This window comes from Pezoporus flaviventris, unplaced genomic scaffold (genome assembly GCF_033815535.1).
Source record: "Pezoporus flaviventris isolate CSIRO_AGI_PZ_B2104156 unplaced genomic scaffold, CSIRO_AGI_Pfla_v1 ptg000021l, whole genome shotgun sequence".
In the NCBI taxonomy this organism is placed as follows: Eukaryota; Metazoa; Chordata; class Aves; order Psittaciformes; family Psittacidae; genus Pezoporus; species Pezoporus flaviventris.
The window spans coordinates 4,365,150-4,387,998 of record NW_026892569.1 but is presented as its reverse complement, the minus strand read 5'-3'; the positions used below and the strand labels follow the sequence as shown (position 1 = coordinate 4,387,998).

At 42.0% G+C, this 22,849-nt stretch overlaps 1 protein-coding gene across 20 annotated transcripts in view; it reads right to left on the bottom strand.

Annotated features, from left to right (window-relative positions):
* The window catches only part of FOXP1 (forkhead box P1), a 387,372-nt gene that overhangs the window by 54,445 nt on the left and 310,078 nt on the right, over positions 1–22,849 (bottom strand). For 18 of the 20 annotated variants that reach the window (XM_061455731.1, XM_061455741.1, XM_061455743.1 and 15 more), the window contains 4 exons: positions 21,546–21,683; positions 20,392–20,481; positions 14,942–15,101; positions 8,550–8,754 (listed from right to left, as the gene is read on the bottom strand). In XM_061455731.1, coding sequence (XP_061311715.1) covers positions 8,550–8,754; positions 14,942–15,101; positions 20,392–20,481; positions 21,546–21,683 — 593 coding nt within the window. The remainder of the gene's footprint in view (positions 1–8,549; positions 8,755–14,941; positions 15,102–20,391; positions 20,482–21,545; positions 21,684–22,849) is intronic. The other 2 variants (XM_061455742.1, XM_061455747.1) reach the window with 1 other exon arrangement.

Here is a 22,849-nt window from a genome sequence, read left to right as displayed (position 1 = left end):
TTAAGAAAGCACTAAAATCGAGAGGACACAAGCCTGCTTCCCCATGGAAGCGTGCTGAATCATACAGGTAGTGTAAATATCATATGCTGCTGCAGGTGCTAGGCGGTCTATTTGTTTGTGTTTACTAAAAGGCATAACAAATACACTAAAACAGAACAGCATTTGGCATTGGAATGATAGATACCAGAGCAGCCATAAATCACATTCACTTGTTTGGATTTGAACCACTGAGCAATACTAACACTACAGCTCCCCTTTTTCAGAGAGATTCTTTGCTGTGATTTGTCCCTTTCAGGGGCAGCATGGCAATGCACAACGCTGAGAGGCTCAGCATCCTTCCCCAGCATGACACAACTGAGAAAAACCATGCAACAGCGTGAGAAAAGGGGGGAAAAAAACCATTAAAACCCCAAGAATGATGTAAGAGACTTGCGTGACATGCAGAGCCAGCTAACATCGCTTCCAGCTTTGCAACTTCTGAGTTAATTCACAGTATAAACAAGGAGGAAAATGTTTCTTCCGAGCAAGACTTCCTGTAAACTGTTCATTAGAGCGGGGCTGGTGCACCTGCTGATTAACCAGGCGCTCCAAGAATAAACAACAACCCAAAGCCAGCCAGATTGTTCTGGAATTTGCTCTGAGCTGATTTTTCTTCCACCATGTTATAAATTGGATTCTACAATAAAACAAACAGCAGAACATAGGTTGCCGAGAGTTAAAAATCTACTTTTTACACTACATTGACCACAGCACCCACAGGCACAGCTACAATGTCTTTCTATGAATGGGACAGATTGCCATATGGATGCAGACACTGAACAAGCTGTACAACTCCTGGCGACAAGTGCCTAGGGGACTGTCCTATATTAGCACCACCTGTGCTGTGGAAATTGTGCTCTGTGTATGAAATGGTATTTAAGGGCCCATCATGATGTTATTTTTGAGTACACACGCAAAAAGGAAAATTACAGTTAAAAAGAATTTGCTGGCTAGCGGATCTGTTGCTCAGCTTCCGAGATCGCTTCCCAAAGGAATAGTTATCTTCTTTATTCATGCAGCCCAAAATGACAAGCTGCAACATATATTAGTAGTTTTCCCTGTCTGGGCTTATACCATCATTTTAATGAGAAGAATACAGTATATAATATACATATGTCTTTCCTGATCACACAGAAGAAATTACCACCCTCCCACCTGAAAAACACCAGCTCTATGGAAAAACACCCCACGGCATCACACAAATGCTGTTCCAGCAGCAAGCAATGCACTATAAATCTTCCTTGGGCTCCTTCCCCCATCTCTCGGTATGCAGCAGGTAGAGCCACAAACCCCAATGACCAAATTTCAGTGTGCATCTTGCTACTTTGGAAATACAACCCCGCCTTGGTGACAAAAATAGAGCTCCAGATTAACACAAGATGTCGAAAAAGGAGGGAGAAGGGAGAAGAGGTTTGAGCAGTACCTAGCTGCTCTACGAAGAGATTTCCCCCTTTCCAAACTGCAAGGAAAAAAAAAAGGATGCCAAAAAAAAGTAAAGTAAAATAAATTGAATTAAAGAAAAACAGTTGTAAAGTGAATGTTACAACCTGGGAAAAATGATGTCATTTTATTGAGAAACTCTTTTTTCTTCCATTAAACCACAGTGAAACGGATAAAGTTTATACAGCTTAATGGTGGAGTTTTACTTTAAATGTTACTCAATACCTTAGCAATACGATACATGATCTAACAGCTGTCATACTAACTGCTCAATTTTTATTGAACAGCAGAGAAAATAGTCACACAAAAATCTCCTAACTTCTCCTCTACTTATATGGCATTTTCAAGGGTGTTTCTTTTCCACTCTCAGGCTGTGATACGTATGATAAAAAAAATACCACAGCTCTTCATTAGTTCCGGGCTCAGCTGTTTAGGAATCAGATCCCCTGAGCAAATGGTAAGGGAGGACAACTTGCACACAGGAGGAAATAAAAAGAAACAGGAATCCATGGTGTTGTAAAACAGAAACAGGTCCCTTTTTAAGACTACTACATAAACACCTCTAATAAAAGAAGAGGACAAATTTTCATTGGACTTCAAGTATTTAGACAGGAATGTTTTAGTAAAAGTTTAACTGCAAAGTGTATGCAATTAACAGAAAGCCATCAGCTATTTCTCTGGCATGTAAAAATAGCATTAAGCTGCATTAAATGCACGTGTAAGTATCTCAGTTGCAAGAAAAGGGAGGAGATATGCAAAGCACTCAGATATCAAACAATGATCTGTGGGCCAGATGGAGGAATAAAACAATACATATGCTAAAATTTGGAAAAGTTCTGTTAGGCGTCTGCCAAGGCTCACCCAATCTATTTTAAGTGCTTTTTGATACATTAGCTTAGTGTTTGGAGTTGTACAACTGATGGTTATTACACGGGACCAGAAAGCAGCGAAGCGTTGGCGTGCTGCAGCTCCCCGATGCCGGGGCAGCTTCCAACTGTCAAACACAGCACTCTTATTCAGCACAGGGCCGCACCAAGCAATCCCACACTGGTTAGCTTTGCATCTTTTGTAGGGAAAAACAAATAAAATAAACCAGAAATAATTTTACAAGGTTCAGGGAAACAAGTCTTTGAAAAGCATAATTTGATTAAAGAGCTCCTGGGCAGACTGAGGAGCAATGGTGTTATACAACTGATCTAGCAGCATGTTTCCCAAAACCACAAGTGCGGCAGCAGACGCGGTGTGGGCCATGTGAAGGACACCACATACTCTGCTTTGGAAACATCAATAATAAGAAGTGCCGCCTGATAAGGCTTAAAACTGAAAGTTAGCAACTCCAGGTCTGAGGCACGGCTGGTGTTTTTTCAAAGCTGATTACAGAGAGAAGTGGCTCAGACAGGGGAGCACAGAGTAACTGCTGGTGATTTCTTTGTCAGGAGAGCGAGTGCTAAGGGATCAGGCAGTGCGATGCTCTGGGTTGTACCTGTACATAATAAATAGAGATGGCTGGGCCAGTGCCCTGCTCTGGCTGTCACAGCATCACTGTCACCAGCCCCAAAGCCATCACACCCATACCAGGTGAAATGAGAAAAGACAGAGAAGCCATGCTGCTGATGGTTTATCGGATGCACAGCTGAGCATCCAGGCTTGGCTCGAGTTTCCAGCTCCAACCTGGCTCTGCAGCGAGGAAGCTGCACGGAGGCACCCAAGCTGCTCAGACCATGGGTAACAATATCAGGGACACGACGGGGCTTGTGTACATGGAGCAATTAAATACCTTCTGGGAGGAAAGACCCCAGGAACCCCGTTTCTTAAGAAAGAATGAAGTAACCTAATCTAACAAAACTCTGCTGATGGTAAATTATAACGAGCTAAAATCAACCGCAGGGCATAAATGAGAGGAGCCGACACGGATGAGCAGATTTCATGCTGGCACCAGTGCAGAACGAATACCAGGGACTACATGGAGAGAGGCAGGCCAAGAGAGGATCAGGCCCATGGAGCATATGAACTGCAGGCTGAACTGTTTCATCTCGAGCATTAATAATGGACCAAAGTCTGTAATTCTTAATTGTGCTGAATCCTAATGCCTTCATCTAAGGGCCTTGGGATTTTGATGGAGGATCAGCTGGCATGGAAGATAACAACAGTAAAACACAACATATTAAGCCTAACCAGCAGATCAATGGTCTGCCATGCTATTCCTCTCACTTCTCTTCAGAGCCTTCCCCAGATTCCTTCCTCCTGTGATACTGGTGAGAAACTGCCATTTAAAAATCCCCTTGTTTATTTTGTTTTCCTATGAGATGGGTGCTTGCATATGTGGAAGGACAAGACTCAAACATGGATGGAAAGGATATAAAGACAAGGGATAAACATGGGACTGCTGGCAGATGGACAAAGGTCTCTTGGACATGCAGCCTATACCTCCAACTCTTCACCTCTTGCAAATACATGTGTTTCTTAAATGAATATGTCTGGACTTTCAGTATCTCACTGGTTGACATACAGCCTCCACCATTCTATTGCTGCCACAGTCAAAGAACAATGCCACAGGATGGGACCAGCAAAACACAGGTGCCTGCACCACTCCAAAGCACACCCAGACCCTCCCTGGTTCAAGCCCAAGCTGGAGCAAACCCTGGTCACTGCAAAAGGCCACTGCACTGTTCTGCTTTTCCAAACCATCCCACATAGGGCACATTCCCAAGCATGCAGGTTTTGGGATGCCCACCGCACATCAGGTTATAAAGTTAGTGCTAACCTAAAGCGACCGGGCATTTTTTTGCTGTTTTTCTGAAGAAATTAATCTAGCTTCCCCCAAATAAGATGCAGTGGAATGAGATGGAAAGCGGGTTCTGTCCTTGACATTTCTATGCACAGCAGATGTACTTAACTGGCTCCCGTTACTTATTTATTTACTTGTGTAGAAAAAATGCTTCCTACTGAAGAAACCCAAATGCTGATAAGATGATGAGAGGTTTGCATGCTGGTTGATGGTCTCACTTTCGTTTATCCTGAGCGAATACAAGTATCTATAACTAAGTATTTCCCTTAGGGTACTGATGACTGAGGTATGTTTATTGCACTGAGTGAATTTATATATATAATCAGCACAATAAACATTATTAAATTGTCTGAGTAAAATCAAAGCATGAAACACACAGTCAGTGCTGAATTCTAATGATGCTGAATGCCCATGATTGCACGGGGAAAGGATCTTAACAAGCCTTGATTTGAGCTTTGGCATCCGCCTCACAAATCACACGAAATGTTCTCTCTTTAATAGTGCTGAATATTGATAAATGTCTCTGCACGGCACAACAGGGAAGTTGGTCTCTATTGGCAATCTTTACCAAAGTGTGTTTTTTCCTTCTCTACACTCAAGGGTTTACCCTGAATGATTTAATTATAATTTTCCTTGTGTAAGACAAATTAAAGAGGAGAGTAGGAGTGTCATACCAAAGCAGATTATTTATCTCCTTAACAGATTGCTGTGCACCAAACCCCAGAGCTGCTGCTGCCGCTACTTACAGAAACTGGGCAAAATGTGGGACAAAAGCATAGATGTAATATACATTTAAAGCCCAAACGAATGAAAGCATTAACCCATTCTTTCCAGTTGGAAATTGTTTCAGTCTTGTGAAAGACACACACACAGAGCAAAAAGAAACCAAGCACCACGATGCTCCCTAGCCCCTGCCCAGGAAGCCTCCCGCTTTTGAATGTGGTTTTGCTTTTCAAACACCCTGGGGTGACTCTGGCCAACCGCCTGCCACTTGCTTTTTGCCACAAAGGAGAACTTTCGCTCCAAGCACGGCAGCTCCACAGTGGCCAGCATCACCAGTGACACTAAGAGCTGTATCCCTGCAGCCTGTGCAGGACTGAAGCTTTGCTGTGAGCACCATGAGGCTGGGCTGGCGGCACGGTGCCATATGAGCATACCAAGCAGCCAAGGACCTTTTTCCTGGCATTTTAAGCCCTGAGTTCATAACCAAAGCATGCTTTTACCCCAGATGTACTGCAGAGCTGCTGCTCGGCTGCTCACTTTTACACAGGTCAGTCAAGTGCCTCCTGTCTAGCAGGTCTGCAGCAGCCTCCCAACCCGATCTGTGGAATCAGGAACCCTGTAAAACACAGCTGAACTATCCCAGTGACATGTGCCAGAGATGACAGCGATGATAGTAACTCCCACATAACCAACTTGCCTCCTGCAGCCCACTCCTTCTCAAAAGCCCGAGAGGAAGGGGGAGAAAACAGCTTTACAGCACACCCTAAAAGTTAATGTTACCTGTATATGATTATTTATTGCTGCTGGGCAGTCGTTATGATGTGGCTGTGCTTAACTGTTAGGACACTTACAGCTTTTACTATGTGCTTTTTATTGTTGCTTAAATCTAAATAAATAGCTCTTGGTTATATCAACAGCAAAGCTCACAGCCAGTTGCACAGAAGGTGCAGGAATGAGAGGGGGGAAATCATAACCCCAAATCGTGCCCTGGCGAGCCCAAGCTACGGAGTTGTATGATGGGAGGTGGAAGGGCTGACATCTCCCTTGTAAGCCCTTCCAACATCCCCATCTGACCCGAGCTTGGGCTAGGGACCACCTCCACGTGCCCCTGGTATTTGCAGACTCAGTTGTGCTGAACCAGCTGGGCTCAAGAACATACACGGATTTCAGTAGAAGTCTAACAAACTCATGCTCCCACCAGACCCATGACTTTTTCTAGTCTTAATCTTTGTAATCAAAAAAACTACCAAGCCCCGCTCATGCCTGTGGTCACGTTTCTGTAAATACACTAAAATTTCACCTTCTGTGAGCCTTCAAATCTGTATCTGATGGCAGAGCACAGCAACTCTTTCCTCACTGCTCACACCCCTAACTCCCTGCCTGTAGATAAATATCCTTTCAGAAAGGAAACCAGTGTAACACATCTCAACAAGAGGAGTTTCTGTGTCATATGAAATCCAGGCAGGCACCACAGTGCCTGATGAGACTGCAAAAAAACCCTTAAGTGCATCAGTAGGCATTCTTCTGTGTGTAGTCTCCTGCTCTACTTATGGATAAAGATGTAATTCAATCACTGCAGCAAATGGATGGTATAAACCCTCCATGTACCAAACAGAGGCAAGATAAAGCAAAATCTGTGGCTCTCTTATTTGTTAACCTAAATACACCTATTTTTATATTTTGATATTGTAGTAGAGAACTCAGTGGATATTTAAAAAAAGTACAATGGCAAGCTTTTAACAATGCAGCTATCAATTCAAGCACAGAGGATTTTAAGTGTTCTAAACTAAAAGAAAACCTCAAACAATACAAATGGCAAGTTTATGCCTTCCTTATTAATTTATTTGGAACTGGACTAATAAAAACTTATGTATCACCTTGTTTGTAGATCCCAGTTGCCTCCAGGCCACAATTACAGGACTTAGACACATGGATTTACAGTCTGCTGAAGAGCATACATAGAGAAAATTCTTACTTCAGAACAGATTCCTGTATTGCCACTGCATTTCAAACTAAACAGCAATGGCATACTGTTTCCTCACTTAGACTGCCATTAGCAGACAGTACATGCCTTTATTTAGTGAAAGAAGATCCACTGCACTGTATGGGTTTATTTTATATACTCGGTAAGAAAAACATAGATAAAAAATTTATTGAAAAGACATAAACCCATCTTTTTCAGCTCCGTATGCAGCAAAAAGGGAATTTAATTGTTTAATAAACATCAAATTGTTTTTAGTATCCCATGAAGTCCTCATGAAAACCATGTCCTTGACACTTGCATGCACTATAAATGTATACGCTGATGTTACCCCACGTGTCCTTGCAATGGATATAAAATGACGCCTTATACACACAGCAGTTCTTCCAACAGTGGGTGTGCTCTCCTTTAAAATCTATCTATTCCCAACAGCACCATTTTCTTAATATTAGAAAGATATAAGAGGTATTTATATAGCTTCCCTATCAATCTACTTTCAGACCACCAGAAATATAAACTCTATGGCTTAAAAATTCCATTAGCCTCTTTCTAATGAATGAAAGGACGACAGAAAGACAAAGCCATCAGTTTCCATAAAATCCAGCTTTCACTAGTGTCTGCTCTAACATTTCTAGATGGGCAAAGGGACTCTCCTGAATGCAAAGAAGCACTGTCCTCCCCGCTGCGCCCATGCTGCTCACATGCTCCCAGACACCCTTCTCCTCCTCCTCCACAGCCAGCAGTGATGCTGAGGCTGCAGCAGGAGCTGGTACCCATGGCCCAAGCTCCTGGGACCGTCTCTGCCTCACTGTAAGCAAAAGTTATGTTGTTAGACACGCCTCAGTGAAATCTGGGGGTGTAAAGAAACAAACCTGCAATAAAGCATCCTTTGGAATAAAGCAGAGCCTGCGCCGAGAAGCACGTCAACAGACAACCCCTGATTTAAGCCACTTCTTGTAACAATGCAAGCCTAGCAAGTATAAATTAACTCACACTTTAAAAAGCCAAACAACACCCGTTAGCTAATTTTATCAGCAGTTAAAAAAAAAAATCTACTTTGTTTTAAAGAAACGCAGTGAACTCAAGCATATCCTGTCACGTGAAAGCAGGTAAATACAGAGGGGGAAAAAAAGGGGGGAAAAGGAACATGATAGACAAGAATGGGCACTGAAATTTGGCAGATAAACAGGTGGTGAAACAGCCTGTACTGACCAACAGATTTCATGCCTCACCTCCAGCCTGCAAATCCAAAATGCATCAACTGCAACACCACCCGTGATGCAAAACTCAAAAAACCCAGCTTACGCTCTTCACACTTCTCCCAATATGCTTATCCAATGCACTACTAATTAGCTAATTGTGCCCACATTGATCCAATTAGCAAGCCATACAGATCTGAACAAAAGGAGCATATTCTGCTCAGTGGAGACTCTATTCAACCACACCAAAAACAGACAGAGCAAGACGTGGAGGACAAAACCGAGGCCAAGGCGGTTGGCCACTGCTCCCAATGATTCTGCCATCATTTCAGCACACTCTCCAGAGATGCTCCCGGGTGGAAACCCCACCAGCACCTACCTCTCCCGTTTAGGAGTGTGGACCGATAGCTGTCCATTAGTTGAGGCGTGTGGGTTGATGATTAAGGAGGTCTTAGACGGCGCGGAGGAGGAGACACAGGTGGTGGACAGGTCCAGGCTGCTGTGGTTGTTGCTGGCTGCCTCCTCCGCTGTGTGCGAGCTTGTCACTTCCTTCCAGAGCTGCTGCAGTTCTGTTGGAATCATGCCTGAAACAAACAAATTGGATAATTAAATCAATTAACAGCTAATTCGGCCGTCTTCAAACAGTAATTAAATCAAAGAGTCAGTAAACAAAGCCTAGTGTTAGGTTTGTGTGTGTGTGTTTTTGCACATCTATTTTTTTTAATAACTAAAGTCTAATATTAAACACTGCGCGACTCTGCTGAATCTTCTCATATGCCACCTGTGATACCTGTGTAACCCAAGACGCAGGCTATGGGTAGCGGGATCCACACAGCACAACACCACATACATACGCTTCATTAATTGTTATTATTTTATGTGTTTTTTAGACAAGAAGCCCCATTTCCAGGTCCCTACTCAGGCAGAAATCCCTGTGAGCTCACAGCCAGGCCAATAGCAAAGGTGGCCAAACGTTACTCTGCAGTCAGCTGGAGAAATTTATTATTTTATTTCATTTTCCTTTTTTGTTGTTGTTTTGTTTTTTTTTTTTAAGGAAAGTGACTACTTTCTAACCTCTTTTGAAAAGAAAAGAAGGTCTTAGGGAAAAAAAAATACTCAGCTTTATTATTATGACAACACGAACCACAATATGACTAATTTTGTGCTTAAGTTTTAAATGATGACAAATAGCTTTGTTATTAAATACAGTTTTTATTAATCACTTTTAGACATAAATTATGAATTCATATTGTCTTCCTGAAATGCTTTTCAAATTTTAACAGTCAAATTGATTATACTATGATTATTTCATTAACACACCTATCTTTCTCATTAATTTTGGTTTCTCGAACTGCTCACTTAATTGATGGATGTGTCTACTGAAAAACTGTATAACTTTCTACACAAGTAACACTATTATTACTGTCATTTCTTAGATCAATGCTAATGAGCCATTCAAAAGTAAAATGAAAACATAAAATAAGCTTCAAGAAATCATAATAATAAAAAATATGTATTTTTTTATGGTGTCAAAATGGACACCAGCTTTAGTACACAGCAATCAGTAAGTAATACAAGCAAAAACTCTGCAAACTTCCAGGCTGGAAGAGGAGCTGCACGCGTCAGCATGACACAGGCTCTAACTGAGATCATGTTTTTGGATAAAGCTTGTGTTTGTGACATGATCAAACAAGTCAAGTTGCTCTCACTGAAGACTAGCTCAGTGCTCTTTCAGAGAAGGCCATGGGAAAAAATTAGCAGTAGAGACGCATCACTTAAATATTCAGGGTAAAACAGATTAACAAAAGCCAGTGTCTGTGTGTTTTTAAAGAGGTTTCTCATCACTGTGCTCCCAGATCATCACTGGGATAACTGTTCATTGTTTCACCATATTGTAGCACCGGAGCTATCCTAAGGAAACCTGCCATTTTCTGAGTGTACAGCAGCAGCTCACATAGGCATGTATCTCACCAAACCTAAGGTATCGAAATAAAAAAAAAAGGCAATATGCATTATACTCATTTGAAACACATAATAAAAAATGCCAAGGTCTAAATTTAATTTATTTTTGTCATTTAGAATACAATGGATAGATAATCATCTCAACGTGATCAGCCAAACATCTTTACTTTGCTAAACTGTTAAAGATTTTAATTATGCTAGCTTTGGAGAGCACTGGTCTAATGAGGCGATAGACTCCAGAGAATCTAAGTGGTTAAGAACTGTGAAATGAGTCTGATAGGATTTTTTTATATTCACCGTGGATCGTTTGCATATCAAAGAGGAGTAAATTATTGCACGACAGACCAATAACCTTCCCCGCCTTTCTGAGTGTAGCATTAACAAAAACAGTCAGTCTCCAGTAACGGTTCACTACAAAAAAATGCTAAAATCCTTAAGTATCTGCAATTAATATATATTATGAAAAAAGGCTTCAATTTATACGTTAAGCGATCAGATATTCTTCGGACACATCCGTTTCTCTAAAGCCACGCCATTTGCCTTTCATCAGACCCAAATGCCAATTACATTCTGATGGATTTTGTCCCAAATGAGCATTTAGTTATTAAACATATTCAATTATTACTTGTCCCTTGAAATTAAACCTCTGGGCAAATTAAACAAAGACAAAGGTCAGTACACAAGCCTGTGTCCTGTTTTGCTGTGTCGGGCTATTATTTTCAAACACCTTGCAAAGTGACAGTGTGGGATGTATTTTTAGCCAACACGCTTGACAGGACTGTCTGCACAGTAACAATTACCTGGGAGCACGGCTGACCCTTACACCACTGTTTACTCAATTGAAACAATAGTGAATAGACTTGTCTGTTGATAACGTATTGATAGGAGACCATATGAGTCGACAACTATTTTTATTTTCCAGAATAAGCAAATAGGAAAGAATAACTGGCCTTTTTTTCACTTCTTTTTTTTTTTTTTTCCACCACTCCCTTATCTGGATTTCTGCAGGTTTTTAATTAGAGGCTGGCTGGCATCCCCTCTCCCTGTTCCCCTTTCTCCTCTTCCCTTCCCATCTCCTCCTGGTCACTTCTGGATCTACTAATTCTTTATTTATGGAAGGAAAAGCTTGCAAGTGTTACAGCTGTTAAAATACATACACACAATATTTATACCTACATACACTTTTATATTTATATGCAAATCTTCTAGAAGTCAATAAAAAGCTGTTTGGTCTAACTTCCTATATAAGTGTAGCTCATACTAGTACTAATGATAACTATACCAAATACTGAAAGGAAAACAAATACACCCAATTGTGTGGGGAAGAATGCTGCGGATAATAAGGAGGATTTCAGGCTGGGTGATGTTAATTTAAGGAGCTAAGTGTGATGTCATCCTCATCTGCACAAAATCATCACTTTAAAATGACAACATCAATTAATTGATAAAATGAAATCTGGAAAAAGCCCTTCTCCTTCTTCCACAAATTTCGTTCTTTTAGTATAATTCTGGAGAGAATTCCTACCAAGCCTGTCAAACTGGGCAGCTGAAAGCTGCGCTCATTACTCACCCAGCAAAATGGTTAAATAAAATAATAGAACAAATGGTAAAAGCAAGTCAAATAGATCCACGAACACTTGCAATAAATTATGTAATTTACCATTGAACAATTTCATTTTAACTGCGAGAGCTAAATTCCAAGTCAGATTCCCAGAACTGTGCTGCAATTACCCGAGATCGCTGCTGCTGGTGCTGCAACTTCCTACATACCAGAGCGGGACTGAGCCCTGAAACTGCCAAATCCATGGGAGCAATCAGGCACCCAGATGTCTCAGTCCTATTATTTTCACTCACGGGTGATCTGAAGTGCGATTTGCAGTTTCATTTTGCAGCCACTAAAGATCCAGCTCTCGCAGCTCAGAACAGTGCTGAAATGCGGTTTATTTTTAAATTGTCACTATGTACAGATGTAAAATCCAGATTATAGATGTGTCTAAATACAAAGCAGCAAAGATTACACAAATATAACACTAAAGGATGTGGTATTTTGTGTAAGACAATGGGCAAGTACTAAAAACTAAAATGAAACTAAAACACTGCTTTGAACAATGTATTAGTTCTGAAAACATAAGAAAAATATCACTTATGAAGCAGCATTCTCTCCTTAGAAACATTTATTACCATTGCAGATACTTAAGAATAAAAGCAAAATGCTTTTAACCAAATTCACAGCTACATTTACTAAGGGGATGAGGTTGTTTTGTATGCACACTTACAGTATATGCCTCAGTCTTGCAAACTGTTCTGAAAATAAAAGGGCATGATGTATGTAATTCTTTCTTTACACTAAGAAGTGTCCATTACCAATTATTTTAAACTATAGCCCTGGCTCTTCATTGCATTTTTCAGCACAACTTGTCCCCTTGATTATGAAAGAAAATGTAGGCACAGGTTTAAAAAATGTATGTTGTGGGGACAGTTGACAGATTACTGCTCACGGAACTCAATTTCCCAACCCCAGGTATCACCGGCTCAAAGACAAACAGAGTTGCTCAACCTCTTTGTGTCCTTGTACCTCCATACCCAGGTGACCATGTTCAAGCAAGCAGAAAGTTGATTTAAACCTCATAACGACATCAGTTTTAAGCCATCATCTCTCTGATAAAGAAAAATAAAATATCATACTGTACTGCACCCTGCCTGAATTCTCAAGTTACTCCTTCCTCCCTCCACCAGCCCCCGGCTCTGGCCTCCCCCAATGCTCACAACTCATTTCCCTGCAAGAACCAGCCCTTTCTGCTTATGTTTATGTCATCTTCAGTGTGCAAGTCAGCACCCCTTAGGTTTTAAATACGCTTCTTCATGAGGACTAATAGTTACACTACCCTGCTAACCATATCAATCAATGCCACGACTGCTGAATTACCTACTGGTGTCTCCGATGTGTTACCGCACAGATTACACTTCATGCATCACCACATTCATTTCTTTCACATTACACATGAGCGTGTCTTGTCACTGCCCAATTGCCCTCCTTTGGACAGCTTAACTGATGTACTATACAATGAACCTTACCGAGCAAACTTAATAGTATAGGAGCTGTGGGAAAAATTAGAAAGGTTGAAGCCTGAGTCCGGAGGGTGTGTGGGAACACCTTGGGATGCTTCCAACAATAAATCTGAAGCATAATTAATGCACGATACAATATTCTGCATTATAAATGCCATTTTATCTATGTGCCCTTTTTCCTAGACTCGTTTCATGCCTTCTCCCCACCAGACCGTGCATCGACAGTGACTGACCAGCTACCACCCCAGGCCTGACCCTCCAGCTCCAAGCCAGGCACCACCTTCCTGAACATCTGCCTCTGACTCATGCACAGGACTAGTCTAGACCTGGTGTCCAGCTTTGGGATGATGTAAAAGCTAAACTGAGTCTCACAGAGAGAGGTGGTACGTCCCAAAACTTAGCCTTTTAAAACAGGCACTCAAATTCCTTTGTGGATCTGGCAAAAATAAGCCTAAGTAAAACATGCCAGCTGCACACAAAGCACTCCTCAGTTTTGTTTCCATTTACCCATAGAAGTTAATATTCTCCAGCTACCTCACCCTCCTTTTTGCAGCTATGGACACACAAAAAAGGAAGGTGAAGAACAGAAGCAATTTTGTCCTCTCCCCCAAATTTAACTGTATAGAGCTGAATGTAAATTCATTATATGGTTTAGCAACTAGTAGCAGCCCTAAGGCTGCTCTGAAGAGCCCAAGTCATTCAGCCAGAGCTGACTCAAGTTGCTGAGGTGGAATTTTAAATTTATTATGGAGCAAGGGAATGAAAAGGCATGATCACTCAGAAATGCCAACATCATGGTTGAAAGACCTGGTCGTCCCTAAGCCATGCCAACTTTCAACAGGCTGCCTTAACCACAGCAGCCAGAACTCAACCAAAGCTGTTAAAACGTCCCAGGCCTTGCAGACAAACCTAGTTTAATACAGAACAGTAAAGTCAAGCCCAACAGAAAGAGAGAGAATAAAAGCCCCAGGTTATAATCACTGTCAGAAATACAGAGATTAAGTAGTTATTGCTTTCAATGTATCAGTATCTTAAAAGAAAAATAAAAATAGGGATTTCAGCAAAGCAGTAACTTCTGGCAGAGTGCAGGGTGAATAAAGATGTAGGAGGATCTAATTGTCAACAACACCATTAAAATTAAACGGAATTAATCTCAATTTGCCTCAGTGTGGAGGGAGGAATGAAGCTATGATGCACACAGGCAGTGAAATGAGGGCCATGTAAACAGGCATGGAAAGAAGACACTGCCACCTCTCCCTCCCAGCTGCTGCAAAGGGCAATCCAATTTCTACAGCTCGGCAGCGTGCAGATCAGAGTTGCTCTGCGCCCGGCTCTTTGCCAGGCTGGAACCAGAAAGGGACCAAATAGCATATTTAAAGAAGGAAAAGCTGCTCTCACGCTACCTTAAGCCATGAACTGAGCACCAAGAATCGATTAAGATGCCTCCTGTGAAGGATGTGAAGCCCAGATGTGTACAACCAGCAGCTTCAAGTCCACCAGACTGGCTGTAGTTGTGCAAGCCGCATCTGACTCCGAACTGCCTGCCTCCCGCTAGCCAGAGCGGTGCCCTTCTCAGAAAATACCTCTATAATGCCTGCCCTGCCTGTCAGTGTTTTTCTGTGTTTATTATTTTACGAGCCTATGAGATCTGTCTCTGTCTTACTGAGTGACAATTCTGTGTGTGTGCATTCATGCTATCGCTTTGCCAGACACCCGGCCACTCCCAAACCCCTCACCAACCTTGTGCAAGGGGCTGCAAAGGCAGAGTAGGCTGGCCAGGCTGGATTGTCAGCAGGCCCTGACGCTGCAAAGACAGGAGGTGCTGCTGTTGCAACTGCTGCATCTGTAAGAGTTGCTGCTGGAAGGCCAACTGCTGCGTAGCCACCTGCTGTTGCTGCGGCTGGAAGAGAAAAGATGCACATTTGTCAATACAAAGCAAAGCGCTAACAGAGGATTTACAGGGCTCCTCGTCTCAACACCCTTCAACTGTTGATCACAGTCACCCACTATCAAGGCAAGCTGTGAGCCTACCACCCCGTATCAAAGACCCCAAGGCACAGGGCTGCAGTCGATTCCCACCTCCAGCGGTTACTTTCATCCTACCCAAATCTTTCCTCCCATCCCAACTAACAATGTATGCAGCATCTCCTGATCCACATGGTCAAGTTTTACCCCAGAAGCCTCTGTGTTTCACTGGTGGGTAAAGCAAACACTGCTGGCAGCTCTTAAAAGTCCTGTGTAATTCTGAGGCAAAAAACATGTATAACTTGAGAATCACACTGCATCATCACATCACACTTAGATATAATGAAAAACAACCCTGTGCTGTGCTCTGCTTGCTTCATCCATCAAGCCCCACAATACTTTGTTATGTTTGGAATAGTCTGTGCTGTGTTTAAGGCTGCTACTTCTGCACTTTGAAAATTTTAATTATTCTCACTAGAAAGAAGATGGAGCTGCTCTACTCCACAGGGATGTGAACCCTGAACCTCCGAGGTGTAAGAGAACATGTTGCTTTTCTCACTACTGTACCCAGAGAAGCTTTTAACTACTCTGTTTATCACTTCTGACATAAATAAATGAGAAAAAATCAGACCTTTGAAGAAGAAAAACTTCATCTAATATTGTTAATTAGCCATGACAAACGATGAAATAACATTGTAAATCTTTCATAGAAACAGCCACTAGATTTTAATTACACACATTCATAATTTAGCAAACAACATCTTACTTGAATGTGAGTGTTTAATATGTACAGTACTCCAGGCTTCAGAGTCCTTAATTTTGTGCAGTTAAGGAAGCCTCTAGGTTCTGCTTCCATGCTCATCTCGTATTTTATTTGCTTTGTTCTTTAAAACCCATGAAAGGCTTTGCATTTTGATAAATATCTTTTTATTTATTGTACAATGACAGGAGGAAAACTTTTGTTGTGTAAAACATCAATACATCATGCCAGTGTTTAGCAGTACCTTGTGCTAGCCAAAAAAAATTAATGTAGATTTCCTTAGTAATTATCTGAGTGATAGAAAGATAATACAGTGCAGTAGTACAATAAATAGAAGGAAATTATCTAATATCCCTAATCTGCTAGGAATCATATCAAGGTGGAGGTCTTATACCCATTATGGCTAACAATTATGGAAAGAAAAATTAACTCTTTCCATAACAAACCTGCATACTTTCACAAACAAACCCCAGCCAGACCCCAAGCTTTTTGTCACCCTTCCCTGACGCCAAGCCAAAGCATCGCTGGCCCCATTCCCTACTGGTGTCAAGCTGGGAAAGAACTCCATCAGAGCTGCAGGCACAGGACTGACAGAAACAGCCAGGGGATTGTCCCCCACCTTCTTCTACCACCGTGCCCCATCAACCTTAATGGGGCAACCAACTGTGTACCCCCAACTGTACTGACAGCCTGCCTACTGACAGTTAAGTCAGTCTGTCTACTGACAGTAAGTCAGTCTATTTATCTTATTTATAAAATCAATTTCTCTTCTTTCCAAAGGAAATCTAGGACTTCAAGAACACAGTTAAACGAACAAGTGTTTAGATGTTCTGAACCTTGGAGACTTCATTTCTTTGCAACAGCTTGCTCAGACAGATCCAGCTGCTGCAACTATCTACAGCAGCACCAGATGAATGTAAGCCCTAGCAACAGTTAAATCAGGAGTTACTGTTTGCTTCCATAAATATTCATTTTGTAAATACATTTATATATATAATAAATGGTATTACATAAAAATCTAGTTACAGTAAGCTGTGTTTTACCCATTTGCCATCTGACTGTAAAGTTAGCATGTTCTTTTTTTTAAGAAAACCAACAACCTTTATATAAATTGACTGATGCCCATAGTTGTCTTCTCAGCTGTCCTAAGAAAAACTCTTGAACACTCTCTACTTTGAAAAGCCAGGATATAAAAGTATACAAGGCCCATTGTCCAAGAAAGAATTTAAAAGCAAGACACATTGCCAAACTGTGCTCCCCACCCAGTTACCAAACACAGGATACAAGGCAGTTTGTTTACTTCTCACAATTGAATGCATACAAAAAAGGTCTCAGTGCAGTCCTGTTGTCAGGTCAGTAGTCAGTGTTAAAATGCTGAAATATCCTGATAAAACTTGCATTTTTGATCCCCTCCCTAAAGCTTCTGTCAAAGGTCTGTTTTCCTTTCTTAGGTTACTCCCTACTGCCTAACATAAACTGTCACAACTGCCGGAGGACAAACGCCCCTGTTCGGCACACTGCCCGCTCCGTCCAGCACCACGGCACACAGCGGGATCCTTCTGCAGCTCTGAAGCCCCCCTTGCCTTGGGGACACCTGACCTGGCAGGGGGAGAGGCAGCCCCATGGGCAGAGGGCTTGGATCTCACCCCAGCACCTCTTGTGCTCTGCTACACCTCGCAGCCCTCTAGTAAAACCCACCAGACACCTTACTGGGGTCCGTTTGTCATTCTGCTTGGGGGACAGATCCCTTTTACCAGTAGGGCTTGGGAGATTGGTTGTGTTTTCCCTCTTTCACAACAGTACAATAGGACAAGGCAATCACAAAATGACTTGGGGGACGCAGGACATGAATACACTTGTTCCATCTGTCAAGGTACAAACTCAGCCTTCGTTAGCACCACAGCCACTCATCCCCACCATGGCACTGATTGCCATGGCACCCCACAGCCAGCTGTTAGTACTGGGAGGGGGGATAATAAAAATAATACTAAAAATAAAAGACCACCACTTGCATGCTAATTTAGCAAGAACAACCTTCTTAAGGCAGGAAAAATGGGGCTGAACAAACCTGTGGGATGAAATGCAGCATTGAAACGGGCCTCTACTAAACCCATCAGCAAAAATACCCCCCGACCCCTAGAAAAAGCTGAAGGACTTGGGCCCCTTGTTCTCTTAACAGCTATCGTGTTAAAATGCTCTTCTTGAAACAGGAAAAGAGTCCTTTCTTATTGTTGCTTTCGATAGTGTAATATCAGAAGTGTGACCACAGTAAATCAGTGTGTTAGATATTGAAATGCCATCACATTGTCTAACTTCCCTTCTCGTCTTTTTTAACACAAAGTATTTTTTTCCTTTAAGCTCCAAGCCCTCATCTTTGTGTCTGAGATGCTCTCCTGTCTGACAACAGCAATTTAGAAGAGTTAACTTTTATCGTTCATTCTGCTGTGTAACTTTCCCCTTCAAATTTCTTTATCTGCCCTCTGAGCTCATCTGAACTTTCATGTTCTCCCAGCATGCAGGCTTGCATTCAAAACTATGTCTAATAGACCAAATAAGAGGTTAATAAGAAGTGGCAACAGAAAGAAAAAATACAATCCCTGGTAACTGATAAGAATGACAGTGGCAGCCCTTTATTGTTTGTCTTCAAATATAGAGTTAAAGATCTTTAAAAAACTAAATTTTGACGCCTTTGAAAAGAAAGAAGCACAAAATAACAACAGGGGGTTATTGCCTGCCAGCCACAGGGGAGAAGCTCCATAATTCTTATTCTCCCTTTTGAAGGCTGTTAGAAATCTGATTCAAAAAAGCAACAGCAGAAGGAGAAAGCCTCTTGAGGCTATCGCCATTTCCTGTGATCATGCATAATGCGTTTCAAAAGTGGGTTTTTACCAATTCTGTTGATCAATTGCACCTCCTTCATATTCCCTCTTTTTTCTGCTGTGTTTACATCTGATGTGACTCAATGACAAGCGCTGTCTGAGACTGTGAAACAGACCTGTCATGTTGATTTATGGGCGCATCAAACCACGACTTGTCCAAACTGAAGCTCGCAGTTCATTAATTAGAGAGTTGTGACTTTGAAGTCAGCTTTCAGACTGTGGTTTTTAACATTTGGCTTAATTTATATGCTCTTGAATGTGGATCTCTAAGGAAAAAACTCAAATTCCCTTCTTGTCTTTGAACTTCTTTTGACCGCACAATAATCATTTCTTTGTCCAGAGTGATGCCTGCATCCCAGAGTCATTAACGCGCATTGAACTGCCACTGATGAGTAAGCCCTACTGAATTAGAAGAACAGCCAGCAAAACAAAGCTGAGAGCATTCTGCACAGTGATATCTCACAATTACATGCCTTCCCTCCCTGTGCCATTTCCATTTTAATTACTGTTAGTCCTTTAGATTTACATTTTAGACACTTTTTAATCTGTTCCCTTTTTATTATAGTGGCGCCCGTAAGCGTGCTATGGTTAAGGTTGTGTCAGCGTTTCCATTATAAACCCCCTATTTTCAGGGGTTTATAACTCAGCTGGAAAAATTCACTCTGGGTTGTAACTTGGCACAGGTGGCACAACTGCCGAAATCTGGGGGGGCAGAAACTAGTGTGTGCTCCGAGCACCACCACTTGCAAAGCGACACACAAACGCTGCCGCCACGGCAGGACATCGCACAGTGTCTCATGCCAAGAAGCAGCTTTCTAGGATCTACCTAAGCCAGCACTGATGTCAGATTAAACATGAAAGCCTCCAACTCCTTGTGACTAGAGAGGTGAACTCAGTGCCTTAAAAAGAAACTTAACTGCACCAAAACTAAATTTAAGCACACCAAAACCAATGAAGTTTAGGACATAATGGGTACTTTGAAAGTGTATTGAAAGGACAGGCAAAAACTACTCTGCCCTGTCCATGCCATGGACTATGGTGGCATCAGAACAAGGTCTGCCACTACCACACCATGAACAGGCAGCGTTCCCATGCTGTCTCTCAGACCTCATTTCTTGGTGCCACCACCAACATTGCTACGGTGTGGTTCCTCCTGCTAAACCCGTGCTGCAAAGAACGTGCAAACAGAACCTCTCCATTTGGAAACTGCAAACCCAAACAACATCTCAGCATTTTGCTCTGTTAGAGAGAACAGCACCATATCTGGGCCTGCCGCCTTGCCCCCTCGCCTTTACAACATAACTAACTTCCAAAAGCACTCTCCCCAGATACAATCTAGATGCTTGCTCTAGTACTCGTACCAAACACCAAGGCATGGTCCCGTGCTATAAAATATGTGGCAGCAAGCAAATGGAAAGCACAGAAAAATACAGGCAAAAACAGGACAATAACTCTAACTCTGAAAGCTGAGACCCGATGGAGTCAGTTCAGTTGTGCAATTATTTATAAGATGAATGACAGTTTAATAGCCACTAGACAGTCCCCAGGGACCTGTGGTTCGAAAGTAAAATGGGTATTGTCTGTACCTCTTTAGGCTGTTTTCCAGCATGTTGTTGCTGTAAAAGTTGAAGCTGCAACTGTTCCTGTTGTTTCTTATAAAACTCTTGAAGCTGCTGCTACAAAGAAAAGGAAGGATGGTAAGTAACAAAGTAGAGAGCCAATTCAGTGTCCCTTTTTCGTGTAACACACAAACTGTGATTTGAAAAATAGCATCCTTTTATCTGTAATGGTCTGACCTTTAGTTTGAAACTCAACAATAAATTCAGTGCACACTGACTATTCTTGGCATTATCGTTTGAAAAGTAATCTCCAAAATGAACTGATGAAAAACATACCATTTTCTACACAAACTAATTAAAATAAGGCATGGAATGACCTTTGATTGTAACAACAAAGCCAAAATGCCCTTGCTGAGAGAGCCTGGCGAATCTCTGTTGTGAAACACATATGCTTTCTAAATGATAGGGTTTGACTGTATTAAGTGTTGTTCAATACATGCATAGACATCCTGGGAAATAATCTCCTCCTCCCCGCTCTCCAGATGTGCACAGCGCAGGCAGTGCTCTGGCGTGGGCAAGAGGGAGCACACAAGGTCAGGGTGGGGTGGATGCTGATGCCCACCCAGGATTCTTGAGCCCCCACTGTGCCCTACCCTACTATAACGGAGCCTTGGGGCTTGTCAGCGGCCAACTTTGAGCTGAAAAAGGACCACAGGCTGTGAGAAACACTGACACACCACACGGCATACGTTGGCTGAAGTCAAGCCAATTAAGGCTTGCAAACCTCTTCACTTTTATTGCCACCATCTCCATAGTCCTTCATGGTGCCAGATGGACATAACAAGGTCTAAAATGGGAATTATCATGCTACTACCTTGTTTATTCCCATTAGTGAGGGCACACCAGGCTTTCTGGGGGACGCAGGCAAAAGCAACAGGAACATCTGCCGAAATCCTGACACTTAAATATGCATCTGTATTATTTAGCTGATCTTGGAAACACTCCTAGCACTGCTCCCTGGTTTTGTTTCCAGTAGCTATTTCTAGAATTAAAAACAAGAGCAGTCAGTTCATCCCAGAGCATGGCTGCTCCAAGGTTCAGATCTGAGACATGGGCAGCTTCTTTCCCTGGGAACATTTTGGGAGGCAGCAAACAACTGGAGCTGTTAAGGAAACAATTACCTGTTGAAGCATGAGTGCCTGCTGCTGTTGGAGCAGGACTTGGAGTTGCTGGGGAGTTAGCACTTGTTGCTGGAGGATCTGCTGCATTTGCTGGGGAGTGATAACTTGAGGTGTCATCATAGCCACCGACACTGGAACCTGAAGCACAAGAGAAGAGCGAAGAGGGGGTCAGAGTGTGCTGCCACAGCATCTCCACATCACCCAACATCCCCAAGCCTGGCATGGAGGGTACTGAAGGCAAGAGTCCTTACAGCCCACCACAGCCCACACCAAGGTACCAAACACATTCTCCTGGGGACTAAATTCCCCTTCTGCAGAACATTATTGAGATGGGAATTCTTTACAGCAAGCAGTATGGTAAACCCTGTAAAGATTTATTTATTTTTACAAGAAATCATCAGCTGGGTCCTTTCCCTCCCAGAAAAAACCTTGCCTTCCGTGCAGAAATCCAGAGCTGAGTATCCCTCAGCTGATGGGATCTAGACCTTATTACGACAGGTTTTTAAGAAAATTGAAGGAAGGCTCAGTGATGTGAATAACAGCACTAGATTCCTATGCAATTTCAACAGAGAGGCCCTACCACGATGTCTTTACCATTCCACATTCACCCAGCATACAGATGTCTTCAATTCTTTCATATTATGTGAGATACCATTAAAAGCCGCTTTCCATGACATTTCAGTGACAAACAGCTACAGTGATGAACTTGATAGCATTTCATATTTGCAACTGTTAACACATTTCTGCACGGGCATCTTTGCAAGGAACCTGTACACTGTATCTGAAAGGATGATGTCTTGTTCAGATAAAACACTGACATTAAAATGACAGGCTGTCTTGGCCAAGGTTACACAAATTGTATTCAAGCGGATACCTAATGACAATGCTATGAATTCTGCAAGCTTTCTAGAATGTAATTTAGCTATTCAAAATAATCACTGCACTTGTGTTTAATTTGCAGACTACATGAGAACCATTTTGTCAGTCCTAGTAATGCAAGAAGACTATTTCCCTAGAAACCCACCCCTCTACCCTCCACCCAAAAAAAGGGAAAGAAAAGGAAGGGAAAAAAAAAAAAACAATAGAGGAAAAGACAAAACCCATATGAGTTTTAACAGTAATATTTAAGCACCTTACTTTTCTATAGTTTCAAATCAAATATGTGACAGCACAAAACTAAAGGCAGTAAAGGATATACTTTGCTAAAAAGGATCTCCTGTCATCTCATGTGTTACAATAAAAGGTAATAATATGTTTAGCACTTTTTCTGTGCACCACTTTAAAAAAAAAGCAGCAGACAATAG